Source organism: Centropristis striata, chromosome 5 (genome assembly GCF_030273125.1).
Source record: "Centropristis striata isolate RG_2023a ecotype Rhode Island chromosome 5, C.striata_1.0, whole genome shotgun sequence".
In the NCBI taxonomy this organism is placed as follows: Eukaryota; Metazoa; Chordata; class Actinopteri; order Perciformes; family Serranidae; genus Centropristis; species Centropristis striata.
The window spans coordinates 9256800-9274973 of NC_081521.1; the positions used below are offsets into that span (position 1 = coordinate 9256800).

Sequence of the window (18174 nt, forward strand, 5' to 3'; positions counted from 1 at the left end):
ATTATCAATGCTAAAGCCTTTTTTTAAACCAAGTCCGCCATCTAGTGGGGTCAAAAAAAAGGCAAAAGCTTCACAAAGTCTCATTGTCCCAACACTACTATTTAGTAAGTTGTATGCCAAGAATGACACGTTCGCTATCCTGACCCACAATTCCCTGTGCAGCAGGTACATCTTTAAAAAATGTAATATCATGGAAGTTTTTTTTCTGTAATTTGATTCAAGTGGAATTTTAATATATTCTAGATTCAATAGACATAAAATGATATATTCCAGGCCTTGTTTTTGTTTTCATTTTGATGATTAAGGCGGTAATCAGATGTAGTACAGTAACAAAAAGTCACTGTTCAGGCAGTTTGATGCTTCACTTGGTGAAATAGATTTATACATTAGAGCTGTATGGGTTTTCAGGGTTATTGGCAAGTTCATTCTCATACTGAGATACATATTTCAGTGTCCTTTTTTGTGTACAGACGTCAAGCAATAAACTGTTGATCTGCACTAACTAACAAAACAAACGCACAAAGAATTTCCATATCAACTGTATTTAATGTGTTTACAGAGTGCCACTTCATCAATGCTCAATCATATATATATATTTGTATATTAGCGAGATCATCCAATGTCAATGTCTCAATCATAAGCCAGTGAAAAGCATTACAATGATGGTCGGAGATGGTGATTGTGGTCAGAAAAGATATAAAGACAAGCCCAAAACAGACAGTTCAAACACTTCGTCATGTTAACAACACTGATTTCTGAATAATAGAAGTTAGATCAACTTTAAACCATTTCAAACATGAAGTAATAAATCACGTTTAACCGCAGAATTTGTTCTCGACAAAAATTAGATGAATGAAGATATCAGCTGTAGAAAAAATAACCTTTTAGCCTTTTAATTCCAATTACAGATCCCTAGAGACAAACATGTTTGGTTTATTTAGCTCAAGTAGTCGTATCTGTTTGTTTTAGGCTCAGTGTTGCTGCAGATGTGAGAAAAAGACAGACAGACAGACAGACAGACAGACAGACAGACAGACAGGTGGTCAGTTTACTCTGAAGGTAACTGCAGATGAGAGCACAGAAAGATCCCTTTTTCAATGGACTTAATGTGAATATGGGAAGAACAGCTGAGATGAACAACACCGTCCGTTCAGATAGAAACACATGGGAAAGAGCCCGTTTTCATTAACAAAGTGACTAAACCAAAAAGCTGACCCCCAATCATGACACATGAGGCTCTATTCAATCAGGGTCTATCTGATCGGTTGGTGGAGAGACTCGGTGGTGGCGTCCTGCAGGTCTACGAGTCGTTGACGGACATGTTCTCCATGTCGCCGGGCAGGTTCTGGTCTCCTCCTCCTCCCTGCTTCTTCTTCTTCTTGCCTCCCTCCTGCTGTTTCTTTGATTTCTTGGACATCTCCTCGTCAATGGGAGCGGGCTTCACAAACTTAATCATCTCTGTCAAACCTGGAGGTGAAAAGATGCATTTAAGCTTTCAGACGAATAAATACAACAAACAAAAAGCAACATTAAGAAAAGTTTGTTGCCTGGTAAAAGAAAAATAGGCTATACAGCTTCTGATTGGTCGACAAGTTAAAAACTCAGCCTCTGATTGGTTGACAGAAGGGGGACGGTATTGGTGGAATGTAACAAAGCACATTTACTCAGGTACTTTTAGTTTTAGTACAATTTTGAGGCAAATATTTTATCTTTTACTCCACTACATTTAGCTGTCAGCTCACTTTTCTGGTCAGGATTCTACATAAAATTTTGATTAAACTTCATAACCGCATATTAAGCAGTTTAAATTAGCTTATTACCTTTACAAAATGTAAAAAAGCTACTTACATAAATGCATCAACAGGGTATATACAGAAAGTTGACTTTAATACATTTTAATACCTTTTTTTAATACCTTCAGAATATTTTTTAATACCAACACAACATTGATCTGCAACTGTAGCTGCAAGCTTTTTAACTGCAGTGTTGGGGGTAACTAATTATAAAGTAACTGAGTACTGTATTTTTCTTTTCTGAGTAAGTAAGTGTAATAATGCAGTTACTTGATACGTTTTGCTTTAATAGCAGCACTGACCCAAAAGAAGCTTTAGAACCAGTGTTTCCCACAGGATTTTCTGAGACTATAATGGGGGGACGCGAACAAAGTAGGGGAGTGCTCCCTACCCTGAAAGCCTAAATTTGTTGGCCTCTCACACATTGTAATGCAGCTATTCCATCTTAATGATAGCATATTTAAATGAATTATTTTTTTATGGTTTTTTTCAAGGCATATTATTTTGACAGTCTTTCTTGTAAATTCTGTGGTGGACTCTGTTAACACATCCATGTGCTCTTATTTTGAAAGCTACATGTGTTTGCTTTTATTTTGAAGGCGGGTCTAACAAGCTCTTACCGTAACGCTTAGTAAATAAAAGCACCGGGAAAACAAGTGGAGGCTGACTGACTGCAGTGTGCTTTGTTCTCTTCCAGTAACGTTATCTAGTCATTCGTTCTAACAGGCAGTCTGACCTCACTCAGAACCTGGAGTAATGCTAAGAGAGTGCTAGCGCTGTTACGGCTGTTATGACATCTCAAGTGTTTGTCTGGCATAACATAGTGCTGAACACAATGAATGTGGTGGAAACTCTGGAATGAGCTCAGCTCGCAATGTTGAAGCTGCGCACAAACTTTGCTGTCTCCCGTTGAGGTCTTTTGGACGGTGCTGCTGCAGGAAAAATGTAATACCAGATGACGTTTATTACTTTTTAATACTTTTTAATGGCCTTATTTTTGGCTAATTTAATTTACTACCTTTTAATACTTTATAAAACCCAGCTGCAACCCTGATCAAGTACATTATCCAGTAATATATTTAGAAAATATCAGGTCCGGGACTTTAACGTGTTAATTAACATGAATTAAATACACAAAAATTAATGCGTTAAAAAAATTGATGCATTTTAATCGCACTTTTTTTTTTGCATTTTTGCACCGCAGAAAGTTTCTCACTGGATGAGTTTCAGGAGGACCGATTATACTGGAGCACCAACTAGCGTTGATGAGTTGAGACAACAACAAACCACAGTGAACATGAAGGAAGAAGCTGATGAGACCTTTGGTTGGCCCCGTGGATGATGGGACATTTAGTTACTAAAAACCAATGGATAGAAGCGTCGAAAATTGTCTGTTGGACTTGAGCAAAAATAAACAATATTTTTCTTGCTTAAGCTTATGTATTCAGTCATTATTCAATGGTATACTAAAAATCCATGTGAAAAAAATTACTTCTCACTGTTCTCAGGTCAAATATTTATATGCGATTAAAATGCGATTAATTTCAATAAATTAATTACAAAGCCTCTAATTAATTAGATTCATTTTTTTAATCGAGTCTCGGCCCTAGAAAATATATAACAATCTGAGTGGGGCTGTTCTGCATACTGAGTACTTTTACTTTTGAAATGCAGGACTTTGTTGTGGAGTAATTTCACAGTGTAGTATTGGTACTTTTCCTTTAGTAAGGGATTTTAGTAAATACTTCGAGTGTTTCTTGTGGTTATTGTGTTTATCGTTATTCAACCACAGCATCCCTGCATGCAAGCCACTGTTCTTATCGCTAACAGTTAATGATCAGTTAAGAGTATAAAGTCATTACAATCTTTTTATCATATTTAATGTCTGAACTGAGTTGCATAACGCTGCTAAAGGGTTTGCAATCGAACACGTAAACACAAAGGCGACAGAGGTTACAATGGTGATCTAGTCCAATGATTATTTCCTGAAGGATTACTTTTTTTTCCCAATATTTTTCCTATTGCATGTAATGTTTGTGACTTAAAATTAATTAATTGTGATCAAGATATTCACAGAGTGGGTCATTTTATGTCAAAATCACCAATGTCATGGTGACACCCGTTCTAAGCTAGTTTTGTATCCGTGTTCTGCAATTCCTTGTTTGTAATCAACCAAGATATACATTGATAAGATATCTTTGCAAGAAATTAATATTGGCTGATGTAGCGGCCTGGCAGAGCTGTAATTAATATTGTGTATTTGCTTCATGCACAGTCATTTTTTTAGTCTAATATTTGCATGTGATCACCTTGGAGTTTATATAGTCATGGAAAAAATTTTGAGTTTATAGCTGATATCTAGACATTTTTTTCTGGAAAATAACCAAACTCATTATCAAGAAAACCATTGAAAATGTGTAGATATCAGCTCTTAAATTAAACTCTTATGAGCTATTTGTATTGCTATCATTGAATTTGTCTGAACTAATGTACCTTTAGTTGAATCAGGCATTAAAATGGACAAGAAACTGAAGAAAACAAGGGTGGTCTGTTTGGTTTTTGGATGCCCAGATGTGAAAGCATTTAGCACAGCTCACCAGGAGGCATGAAGTCCCTGAGCTTCTCTGGAATAACGATGCCCTCTTCTGTCTGGTAATTCTCCAAGATGGCACACATCACACGAGTGGTGGCGCACATGGTCGCGTTCAACATGTGCACAAAGTCAGCCTGCCAAACATACAGAAGAGGAAGTTACAGAAGGGAAAAAACATCTGTCGTATATAAGCTATGGCAGTAGTTCTCAACCTTTTTGAGTCGCGACCCCCAATTTAACATGCATGTTGTCCGCGACCCCCGCTCACTGAACACAATCTCACACGCACAGTTCAGATCATACAAACTCAGCTGATATTTAGCTGAATTTTGGACAAATAATGAAGTAGACAACAACTATGTGCGTTATATATTTTTTTATATTTTATTGTTACTTTTAAGTCCTTTTCTATAAGTTTAAAATTCCATTCTGACCTCCTGAGTGTAAGCCAGAGACTCCTTGGAAAGTAAAAACTTGCTAATTTGGGATTTGTCAGAAAAGACACAAAATACCCCAAAAATAATCAAACTGACCACAAAATGAAAAAAAATGACCACAAAAAGACAGAAAATATCCAAAAAATGACATAAAATTAAGCAAAAAGGGACTCAAATTGACCACAAAATGACAAAAAATGACCACACAAATACACAAATAGACCAAAAAAAGACACAAAATGACAAAAAAAAAAGACATTAAATGACCAAAAAGACTAAAACACATTCACACATGAACACTTTAACACAGTGGAGACAGAGCTGACTTCCAAAATGATTTGGCGAGCCCCAGAAATCATCTCGTGACCCCAATTGGGGTCGGGACCCCAAGGTTGAGAATAGCTGAGCTGTGGAACATCAGGCGAGGTTGCTTTCAGCTGCTCAGCTGTGTTGGAACAGAGCACTCACCTTGTCCATCATCTTCTTGGTCTGTCCGTAGCGGATGCGGAGGCGTCTGGCCTGGTAGTCGGTGCAGTTTGAGCAGGAGACCAGCTCTCTGAAGGCTCCGGAGCCAGGGAACCAGGCCTCCAGATCCAGCTTCTTACTGGCTGCATGGTTTAGGGCACCTGTGATGACAGAGCAGCAAGGCAAATTCAAAATTCAAAATGTCATGTCATACTTGGCTTTCACTGAACATTTGCTCTCACTTTGAAATAAAAATATCAGGATATATATCGTATATCGATATTCAGCCTAAATATATTGGGATATGACTTTTGGTCCATATTGCCCAGCCCTATGTGAATGCATTAGAAACTTCTATTTCTGGAGTACGTCTTTAGTTTGTAATTCTCAGGACTTGGTGGTGGGACTGCTGTACGAGTGTGAGAATGGGACTTACCGGAGACGATGTTGACGATGCGGTAAGGGATTCCTAGTGACTGGTAGAACTCTTCTGCCGTCCCGATCATCTCATCAAACATCTCCCATGATTTGCCATCATGTGGGGAGGCATAGACAAACTGCTCAATCTGCAAAGGAAATGTCATCACACTTTTAACACACATGCCAAAAAAAACAAAAAAGGATAATCAATCATGTATCCCAAACCGTGATAGACAGTTAGTTTGTATACTAATCATGACTCTCATTCAAACTACTTTAGTGTTCGATTACAAAAAGGGGATATTTATTTATGTATTGACAATGAAAAATAATTACGGCTGGGACTCGATTAAAAAAAATTAATCTAATTAATTAGAGGCTTTGTAATTAATTAATCGCATTTTAATCGCATATAAATATTTGACCTGAGAACAGTGAGAAGTAATATTTTTCACATGGATTTTTAGTATACCATTGAATAATGACTGAATACATAAGCTTAAGCAACAAAAATATTGTTTATTTTTGTTCAAGTCCAACAGACCAGTGCAATTTTTGTCATTAAGTGTAGCAATAGCATATTTATAAATATAGTACATTTCATAAATCCAGGTAGCCTATAGGTAGGTAGACCTTCTGTAAACTAGAATACTTTGGTTTTTGAAGTAAAACACAATCCAAGCTAGCTAGCACACTAGCCGCTAGCTGCTATATGTTTAGCATTGAGGTGATACTTGAGGCTCGATGTGCTGCGGTGATATGTGAATTCCTTGTTGCCTAGCAACACAACCATGCTCTTATGGACGCTTCCATCCGTTGGTTTTTAGTAACTAAATGTCCCATCATCCACGGGGCCAACCAAAGGTCTCATCAGCTTCTTCCTTCATGTTCACTGTGGTTTGTTGTTGTCTCAACTCATCAACGCTAGTTGGTGCTCCAGTATAATCGGTCCTCCTGAAACTCATCCAGTGAGAAACGTTCCACGGTGCAAAACTAAGTGCGATTAAAGTGCGTCAACTTTTTTAACGCGTTAATTTTTGTGTAATTAATTAATCTTAATTAACGCGTTAAAGTCCCGGCCCTGAAAATAATACAAAAACACATTACTTCCATAACTGACCTTCTCAAACTGGTGCACCCTGAAGATCCCGCGGGTGTCTCGGCCATGGGAGCCCACTTCCTGTCTGAAGCAGGTGGAGAAGCCGGCGTAGCGGATGGGCAGGTCCTCGGGTTTGAGCCACTCGTCCCTCAGGAAGGCTGCGATGGGCTGCTCCGAGGTGGCGATGAGGTACTTCTCATCTACGGAGCTGTCGTCTGACTTCTCACTGCTTTTACCGATGACCTGGTGTAGAGACATGCAGCGGTTGGGAAGGGGGAATGGACTGCACTAGGGCTGAACCATTAATCTAATTATATCACAATATGATAGAACGCGATTTTGTAATTGCAAAGGTATCAATTATACTCCGGTCTAGGGCTGCAACTCACGATTATTTTCATTATTCATTTATCATTTATCATTAATCCGTTGATTATTTAAACGATTAATCGGGTAGTTGTTAAAATATCAATGAGTGTTTCCAAACCACAAGATGACGTCCTCAAATCTCTTGTTTTGTCCACAAACCAAAGAGATATTCAGTTTATTGTCATAAAGGAAAAAAGAAACGAGAAATATTCACATTGAAGAAGCTGAAATCAGAGAATTTGGAATTATTGTCTTTAAAAAAACGGCTGAAACCAAATATTCCATTATCAAAATAGTTGACGATTAATTTAATAATCGATTAATCGAATAATTGTTGCAGCTCTACTCCGGTCATGTGCCATGCGAGACATGGAATTAGACCTTATCGCATATCTTGAAATAGTTCCAATATTTTTTCTTTTTATATGTATATATAAATGCTGCCGTTGGTTAAAGGTAGGGTAGACCCCAAAAGCTTATTTTCAACTGGTGTATTCTCTGTTGTGTTTAACCACATGCTAATTAATAACTGCAATTGCAGAAACTGGAAGAAGAAGCCTTTCAAATGAAGCATCATATATAAACTCAAAATCCTAACCCTACCCTGGCAGGTCGGTTTAGAGAACCTGATAAACTTTTGTTTTGTAAAAAGAACTTTGAATTCTGGATTTGATTCTTTTATTATTTACAGTCTGATGTTCAGACTACATTAAATGAAGTAATCTAATTGTTATACTGCTCAGTGTTGCACTATGCAGGTCAGAATATCTCACAGTTTACGTTCCATAACAACACTTTAAGTTAAATACAAGTTAGGAGAAAAAGTTGAGGAATCCAGTAAAAGCTTCTGTACCTTGTAGAGCTCTTCGTCAAACTGGCTGAGCTGGGCCACTTCCTGCATGACCTCTTTCCTCATGAAGAAGGGCGTGTAGAGCATGGTGTACTTCTTGCTGTAGAGGATCCTTAAGGCGTAATTGATCAGAGCCTGCTCCAGGAACACCAGCGGTCCCTGAACACAACATAAGAGAGGAAAACAACTTAACAGCTGGTTTCTTGATTTGAGGGTCAGGAAGCAAAAGGCCAGTCACGGTTGCTCTGTGTCTGTAAATTAAATGTCTTGTTTTGGTAGGAAAAAAGGCTTAAAAGGGAAAAAGAGGGTTGGTCTGTCTTAGGGCTGGGCAATATGGACCAAAAGTCATATCCCAATAAATTTAGGCTGCATATGGATATACGATATATATCCTGATATTTTTATCGCAAAGTGAGAGCAAATGTTCAAAGTCAAATATGACATGTCACAAGTAGTTTATTGAAACCGTAAATTTAAGTGAACATAAATACTGTATAACAGGGGTCTCAAACTCAAATTACTTGAAGGCCGCTGGAGGCAGTATCAAAATGACAAAAAAAAGACACAAAATTATTTTAAAAAAGACACACAAAATGACCAAAAAAAAGACAAAAAATGACTGAAAAAACACTAAATTACTTAAAAACGACACAAAATGACCAACAAAAGACACAACATGACCCAAAAAATATACACAATTACTAAAAAAGACACAAAATTATTAGAAAAAGACACAAAATTACCAAAAAAAGACACAAAATTACTTAAAAAAAAAAGAGACAAAATTATTTTAAAAAGTTACAAAATTACATTACATAACATTTCCACTCCTTTCGGTAACAACAACACAACGGTCCGGTAGCAGCTGCCTTTCTTTTTGTTAACGTTGTCATAGAAACAAGTGAAACAAAGCTCCAGCTGGAGCAATAAAGGGACCTTCCACACACAACACGGTAAAGACACATTCATATAAAACTCACATTAAACTTTCATATCAAGGTGGGGGCCACAAAATATCGTCACGAGGGCCACAATTGGCCCGCGGGCCGCGAGTTTGAGACCCATGCTGTCTAACAACAGGAGTACCTGTTTTTTTGTTTTGTTTTTTAAATCAAAGCTCCAAAAGGTGCACATTCAAATAAAACAAATATCTTAAAGAAAAATAACCAATGAAATAAAATAGACCAATCTTTTTCTGAAGTAAATATATTTATATGGGAAAAGAATAACAAACATTACAAAAGAACTAAATATGACAAACCCTAGTAAGGGTAACATTTATATATAAAGAAAGAAAAAATACTGAACTATATCAATATATGCAAAATGGTCTAACTTTTAAAAATAAATCGATATATCTTTTATATGGATATACCGCCCAGCCCTATTCTGTCTGCAGTGATTGACTTGTTTATGTGGTGCATGCGTTACATATATATATATATATATATATATATATATATATATATATAATGTGTTATATATGTGTTGGACATTATATTTGGACTCACCTTCAGAAAGTACCCTCTGCTCCCAGCCACAATAGCTCCCTTCTCTCCCTCAAAGCCATCGATCATCACCACCAGGTCAACGTGGGAGTACTTCTTCTGGACGCTGCAGTCGCCCCAGGTACGCTCCACCTTGTTGTCTGCATCCTGTCAGCAAGTTTAACATCAACATGAATGGTCCACTGACCACCACTGACTGAAAAATAGAGAGCCTGAGCAATATGGGATTTTTGAGACGGATGCCCCTACTGATTTTAGAGGGGGAAAATTAATCAATAACTTTGATGTCGGGCGATATACAGGAGCATCTCAATACATTAGAATATGCTGGAAAAGTCAATTTCCAGTAGTTCAAGTCAAACAGCCTCAACCAAGTATTGAGTCATATAGATGACATACTTTTCAGAGACAACATTTACATGTTCACACATTAAACATGCTTTTTAAAGTAAGGCTTTTGTAATCTTCAATTTTTTTTAAAAAGGGAATTTCAGGTCTTCATTAAATGTAAGCCATAATCATTATAATTAGAAGAAATTAAATAAATAAGACATGAAATGTTTGATTCTGCGTGTAATGGATCTATATAATGTGTTATTTCACATTTTTTTAATTGAATTATTGACATAAATAATCTTTTCTATGATTATTCTAATTTATTAAGATGCACCTGTAGTCATTTTTCTTTTGAGCTGGAATGAAAGTTAGTTAGTTAGTTAGATAGTTTTATTTTTTATTTAATTTTATTACTAAGAGTGCATTAGTTTAGTTTTTCTTCCTTCCAATTTGGAGTTCTTAAAAATAACTGGCAAATACATTAAAATTTGAGCACGGTTTGCTCTCAAAATAGCTGGATCATGTGTCATCTCATGAGCTTTTTTTGTTGAAAATGTCAATCGATATGAAATGGATTTAGAGCTCCTTCAAATGGATTAAATCAATCCAAGTAATATAATCAGTACTTTTTTTTTAAATTTTTTTTACATTTAACTCTATTTAGAATCACATTTCAATAGCACATTACAACAGTCATCACCGTTATGATAATTGGCATTGTGATCCATATTTTCAGATTTTTATCTAGTTATAAACAAACGAACAGAACTTGGGGGTGATTCCATCTACAGCAAGCAATAAAACAGATAAAAAAATAAAAAAATGAAAGTTACATAATTTCCTCAAATTTGACTTTCTGAAGCCTCACAGAGAAAGTGATTCTTTCCATTACAAAAATTTCATAGATGATGTCATACCACTCGTCTATAGATGGGCTGTCTGGCTTAAGCCATTTCCTTGTTATAGCTTTTTTTTGCAGCTACACTCAGTGTGCCAAACTGTCTCCTCTGAGATGATGACTCTCTTTTACAGAAGTTTTATTGAATCCGTTTTAACCTTTTGTATTGTGGCATGGTTTGGAAACCTGAAATTGTCCAACAAGAATGGCCTTGGTAGGCTGGTCAATACTGCTGGAAGGATTTCAGGAAGTGGGCAGGAAGGTGTTATGTCTCTATAACAGACAGGTCCTGAGGAAGGCTAACGCCATTATGGATTGTCCTGATCACCCTCTTCAGAATGAATTTGAGCTCTGCCCTCAGGCCGTTGTCTTAGGGCCCCTAGGTGGAGGACTAAAAGACTCCAGGTCTCATTTATACCAACTGCCATTTATTTAACTGCCATTTATTTAACTAATAGAAAGTAGCCCCCAAATTGCTCATCTTCACAAGTCTGCTTTTTGCACATCTTTACATTGCACTTTTCGCCTATACCAGGTATTAACTCTCCATTTAGGGGTATTAGCTCTGTAATGTAAATGTGTCAGTGATTTTATATATGCCTATGGCGTTTCTTTGACTGTGTTTATTAGACTTTTATTGGGTCTTATTCTATTATAGTTGTGTACCTTGTCTTGTGTGTCCTGCTGCAAAACTAATACCGTAATTTTTCGGACTATAAGCCACGCCTTTTCCCCCATTTTTCGATTCTGCGGCTTATATAACGGTGCGGCTAATCTATAGATTTTTACAGCTAACGGCCACTAGGTTACCTCCTAAATCTATGGATTTTACAGGTTACAGTCCACCAACTTTAACTCTATGGGCTCTATGACCGGTCCGCGAGGAGCGGCGGGCTCCAGCAGGAAAAGCTGGAGGCAGGTGTACGTACCAGATCGGCTCGGCTGCCAGATCGGCTCGGGGTCCTTCATATACTTTTAAGCTATTTTTCACTTGAAAAATCACTTGTGTATTTGTGTCGAAAGCTACTTAGTTTGTCGGAGTCGCCGTGCCGTAGCGTTTTGTGAAACGTAATAAGCGGCAGACGAAGGACCCCGAGCCAATCTGGCAGGGCGCCGGAAAAGAGTGAAACAGGCAGTGCGCAAAAGTAAAAGTGAAACCAAGAGTGGTACGAGAGACAGACCGACATTACGAGAGAGAGATAGTTTGTGCAAAGGAAGTTTTCATGCACAAACCCTCATTATGGAAAACAAACGTAGAAATGCATATGATGCAGCTTTTAAGTTAAAGACAGTCAATCTGTCTGTAAAAGAAGCTTCCTCAAGCAGCCATCTCTTTCCCGAAAATTTCCCCTCTGTGCACGAACCCTTACATATGGTAATTAAACATTAAAACACCTGCGGCTTATAGTCCAGTGCGGCTTATATATGTACACATCATTCAATTTAGCTGCTGCAGCTTATACTCCGGTGCGCCTTATAGTGCGGAAAGTACGGTAGTCAGGCGGTTTAGGACCAGATTTAAGAAGAAAGGGGACACGTCGGACAAAAGCACCGCATTTTTTCTACATGCTCTCTGTCACCATAAGTTTCCATTTTTGGTAGGAGCCACTTCATCAAGATTGTGGATCGGAGATGGCAGCCATATAAAATCTATGAGAACCAATATATCTTCAAAGCCACTTAGAAGGTCAATCTTGGTGTCAAAATCTACATTTTCTGTTGGGAAAAATGTATCTACAAGATCTGACATGAGATGAAAGCTTTACCTTGATTTTTTTGAGCAGTGTACATGGCAGCTAATCCTCACTCTCCCGTGAACATAGATTTCAAACATTTTCAACTCAGGATTCCCTGTTGCAGCACTTGAAGACCTACCAGTCTGGGTAAAAACGAACATATCTATTTGATCAAATAATCATCTAGCGATATTCTCAATAGCTTTAAATGATTCCTGGACCCAGAAAATGTAGATTTTGACACCCAGATTGACCTTCTAAGTGACTTGGAAGATATACTGGTTCTCATAGATTTTATATGGCTGCCATCTCCAATCTGTAATCTTGATGAAGTGGCTCCTACCAAAAATTTAAACCTATGGTGATAGAGAGTATGTGGAAAAAATGTGGTGCTTTTGTCCGACGTGTCCCCTTTATTTAGCTAAGACACCTGACTATAATCTCCCTTCAAGGGACTAATAAAGTGATTCTGATTCTGAAAAAGGTATTTTATGTTTTTATTTGAGGATAATCAGCACTTGTTATAACCAGCCTGTAGCAAAGCACTCACCTCATCATTGCTGATGGGTACAGAGGGGTGGAGGAGGTTGCCGATCTCCCTCAGGTACTCGAAGCGTTCTGCCTCCAGTTTTATCCTCTCACCGTCACATTTCTCCACCGCCTCGTCCACCAACAAACGCACCTTCTTGATCTGGGTTACCGTCAGGGCCTGGTGCAGAATAATAAAGTATACAGGTGAGAAGAAGTAATTTGTTGGCTCCGTCTTCAAATATTTGTGTAACAACATGCAATAACAGTGCCAGACAGGTGAGATTAGAGCCAAAGACAGTCATACCGATAGTGCTTCAGCTGTTAGGGACTCCAGGTTCTGTGTTTCTTCAGGTACAGACTCGTCCTCCCCGACGGGTTCCTTCCTCTGAATTCACAACCAATAAAGATATAAAAGAAGGCAAAACTAGTTTAAACTGACACTTTTTTTTCTCATGTCCCAGTCTAAAATGACACTGAAATGTTAAGACATTTAGGGGCCTCATTTATTCAACTCTACATAGAATCCACACTAAATGCTTGTGTATGCACCAGGGTTATTATAGTTAATGAAAACTAACCAAATAACGAAAACTAGAATTGAAAAAACATTTTTGTTAACAGAAGTAAAAATAAAAACGAGAGTTTTTAAAAGACGATATCTAACTGAAACTGTATTTTGTGGTTACAAAACTAACTAAAATTATAGTGAAAATGTCCTTCGTTTTCGTCTTTGTCAACTTTTTTCATGCGTAAATCTTTTTGGTTGATATGAAATCTATTTCATCTATCTGGTTTTATGACTTAATAAACTTATTGGGGCTGAGATGGATCAGACAAAGGAAATAAAGGAAACATTTATGCTGACCTTTTTTGAATCTGGCACCCAACAAATACCCCATTACAAAAAAACACTAAAACTAATAAAAACTAAAACTAAGCATTTTCCAAAAAATAAAAACGAATTAAAACTAGCAAACTCGCTCTAAAAACTCATATAAATCCAAAACTATTATAACCTTGGTATGCACAATTGGAGACATTTATATACACAAAAAATAACTTATAAAGCCACAACACAATTCTCTCTTTGTAAATCCCAAATGAACTTGGATCAGTCTCATAAGCCACCCTCTACATGTCAACATTCAACCATAAATAATATAAACATGCCTCATGAGTGCTGATGCATGAGGAATTAGCCTACAGATCAATGGTTCATTAAGGTGAATATGCCACAAATGACAGCGCATCCATCACAAAGCATTAGTGTCACCACAGCATTAGTATGTTTAAATCAATCAGACGGATTGATTTAAACATTAAGATAATCCGTAGTTCCCCCACACTGGGAAAGCATTTGAGGATGGAAGTTGGATCGGTGAACCCCATTTATTTTTTTCCCCCTTTTCCATTTAACATTTACTAGTTTGCATTGAGTTTACACACAAAAACTATATGAAAACTATGGGCTTTAACAACCGGGTGTTTTCATAAATGAGAAATTACTATTATTCATGTATTTGTTTATTTAATCTATTTATTTTTTTTATTTTTTTGTAAATATGTATTATGTAAATATGTATGTTTAGGGGGGAAAAAGTGTGTTAATTGAGTAGTGGAGAAGGTTTAAATAAGCATATTATGCATCATTCTACTCCTTTTCGGACATGTTGCGTTAACATTTTAGTTTTTGTTTTGACTACTGCTATTTTTTGTTTTGATTATTATTGGATTTGTTTGTTTTTGAGTTTACTTTGTTGTGTTACTCGCACACATGTTCGAAATTTAAAAAAAAGCTGAACTGAATCATACTCTGAGATGTAAGCACGGTTTTGGAAGACATTATTCAAGGTTCGTACACTTTTTGAGTGGTCAAATTCAAGCACTTTTCAAGGACTTTTAAGGTCCATTTTCAAGCTTTTCCAGGACCTTTTAACAGTTGTAAGTTGCATGTTTTTGTTGAGTACTTAGATGCTAAAAGGGGGAATTTCACTCAACCTTACCAACAGCGATGGTTTTAGATTGCACGAGAAATACAGTAAGAATTTCAAGCATTTTCAAGCACTTTATCCAGAATCCAAGCACTTTTCAAACCCTGAGAATACAACACATATTAAAAACTATTGATGCTCTGTTCTACAATTATTTTATTCTATTTGATATGATTTCTCAATTAGTTATGGTACAGTCTGGCCGATACAGCAATGATTTAATATTAGGTTGACTCTGATTTAATTTAATTTTTGCAGTTAAAAAGGTTTTTATTGAATGGTTATGGCTAACGAGCACAAGCACAAATGACACTACTTGTTTGAATGTTTATGATAAATTGGATCTATAATTAATGTGATAGCAAGTTAAACTAAATGTGTAGGAGGGCTCTTTAGATCAGTGGTTCTCAACCTTTTTTCAGTGATGTACCTCCTGTGAAATATTTTTTCAGCCAAGTACCCCCTAACCAGGGCAAAGCATTGTTGGTTGAAAAAAAAAAAAGCCTTAAAAACAGAGCGCTGTATCATCAGTGTCTGATTTATTAAACTTTGGAACTGATAAAACACATACAAAATTCAAACATTTGAAAAAAAAAAAAAAAAACAATTTCAAACATTTTAAATGTTAATAATCCATGACTACATTTATTGCAAATATTTCTCATCACTAAAATGTAGTGATTGAAACTAATGTAGTAAAAACAGTGAGCATATAAACATTTAAAACTATAACTGCTACGCTTCAACCACGACTCCATCTTTGAGTTTTCAGGTGATTGACAGGTGATGCCAGGTGGCATATGACAGGTTGGGTCCAACCATCCTGGTATGGGGGACACTCTGGGTTTTTAGGAGAATTAAATTGAATAGCCTACTGAATATAAAATTCATTTTATGAACTTATACTTACATTTTCCTAAAATACTTATTAAATAATTATTTTTAAAGATTTTTGCATGGATGCTACCATTTAAATGTATATTTTAAAATCTCACGTTCCCCCTGGAGTGCCTTCACGTACCCCCAGGGGTACACGTACCCCCATTTGAGAACCACTGCTCTAGATGTATAATTCCTTGCACTTCAGCATCTGTCAGCAGTTGTGTCAGTTATGTCAGCAGTTTTCCCTGTCTCCTTAATGTGCGTATGCATTGATCAGAGTTTCAATTTTTTGTCTTTTGTAAATCCCAATCTATGCTTTGAAATTGGCATATGCCCATTTCAAACTCCTTTTTTATGCAAATGCTGTAATAAATTAACTTTTCTGTACCTTCATTTTCTCCCCAATGCTCTTGCTGCAGAGGTTCTTTGCTTTATTCAGGTTGTCTGCAGTGAAGCGACCTGTTAAGAGGGAAATCACAGCTGATCAGTACAGTGGACATTGGCAATGAAAAAACGATTCTGATTCAATCACAGTTCCACAACCTGGGAAAAAAAAAAGTTTGTTGGTGATGTGAGTGCAACAGAAATATGGAGCTGTAAGACAAAATGCAGCAAGTCAAAGTGTAAAAATGTGGATAACTATTTATTAGATGTGCTGTATCAGTGTCATTGTACTGTATCATATTGCATTGAACTACTTTATTGTGAGTAGTTTTGTTTACCTGCAGCTGTAGATAATATGCATAAAGACAGACAGCACACAGCACTGCAACAGTCTCACTGATCAACATCCTGCAGCTGTTTATTGCACTTATTGCAATAGCTTGCGTTATAGGCAGGTCAGGTACCCTTCCCCTGTAATGTGAAGAGCCCCAGTGTGAGTGAATTGTGTAGGCTATGTGATGTGTGTGTGCACGTGCGTGCATGCGTGTGTGTGTGTGTGTGTGCTGCAGCAGCAGTAACCTGGTCACAGGTGTTGCTGTCAGCAACTCATTCCCATGGGATGAAAAGCAATGGTAACAATGTAAACACTCTACTGCTGCCATTTATTAATAATAATGATACATTTTATTTGGAAGGCGCATTTCTTGGCACTCAAGGACACAGTACAAAAAGATAGAAAAAGAAACAACAATAAATACACAGAATTAACAACAATACAATACAATAGATTGAACAGGGAAATTGTCATCACAGGGAATAGGCAGTTTTAATTTAAACAGTAGCAACAATCTACTGGAGGAAAAACTATCATGGTTATGGTTATGATAGTCTGGGTCAGAGTGACTTTGTCTCAGCTTCACTGCAGGGCGGGTTGGCTGACTTGTCATGCTGGCTTGACTGGGATTGCATCAGATTGCACGTTATTACCGGCATCGCTAAGCTAACACAGCACTAACCAACTTCCTTAATATATGCCAATAAAACCATGAAAATGGGTAAATAACTAGAGCTTGGTATCTTTATATTAAAACTTATAATAAGTAGCTCGTTCACTACGTGGAGATCAACCATATGGCTCATTTGGGTTGGCTAAATGTTAATGCTAACATTAGCGCCTCTGCGGGCTAGTCTCCTCCTCTGGTGAACATCATACAAGAGTTCATTCAAATCTGGCTATAAACTGTTGCAAAATACAACACCAAGCACTCACGTCTTGTACAGGGTGAATTCTGTTAAACTAACATCCACTGGTGAATTCGGCATTAATATAATACACCAAGCTACATGTTAAATGTTACAGTAGTTAAGTTTGTGAGATGATCCGCAGTCCACTGCGGTGTTGTTAGCTGTCGTTTACCGAGATGTTACTGCGGTCACCCAGCGCTGAGTTATTAGCAAATTCATTGTTAAAAGACATTATTCTCAACTGATTTCTGTATTTTAAAGTGCCGAATATAAGACATTGTCCTGAAAATATGTAAAACCATTCAATTTTCCAGATAGGATGAAAGCGAAAGCAGCATTCGCATGCTAACAATAAAAGTCCATATTTTTGGATGGAGTTGGGCGTGAGCTGCTAGCCGACATTAGCATCTTTAGCCGCCGCGCTAACCTTAGCGCCGCTGAGTGAAAGAAGAGAAATGAAGAGGCTCTTACATTTTCTCCACTCTGTATCTGCGGCCACCAGTTTATCAACGAGTGTTACATCTTTAAATCTCTTCCTTTGGGTCTCGCGGATGACTTCTGGGTCTCCACCCTTGTCTGTGCGAAACTGGTCCAGATCGAGCACCATCTTTCCACGCTGTCTGTCAGAGAGAGCTGA

The 18174-nt window shown here is 37.3% G+C and overlaps 1 protein-coding gene across 1 annotated transcript; it reads right to left on the minus strand.

Moving 5' to 3' along the window:
• Positions 1-526: 526 nt before the first annotated feature.
• On the minus strand, positions 527-18174 carry sars1 (seryl-tRNA synthetase 1). The gene is made up of 11 exons (XM_059333198.1): positions 18009-18174; positions 16297-16367; positions 13340-13420; positions 13055-13213; positions 9538-9681; positions 8030-8185; positions 6829-7050; positions 5725-5854; positions 5292-5449; positions 4391-4520; positions 527-1467 (listed from the first exon to the last, which is right to left on the minus strand). The coding sequence occupies exons 1-11, from the start codon at positions 18142-18144 to the stop codon at positions 1301-1303; spliced, it is 1554 nt and encodes a 517-aa protein (XP_059189181.1). The 5' UTR covers positions 18145-18174; the 3' UTR covers positions 527-1300.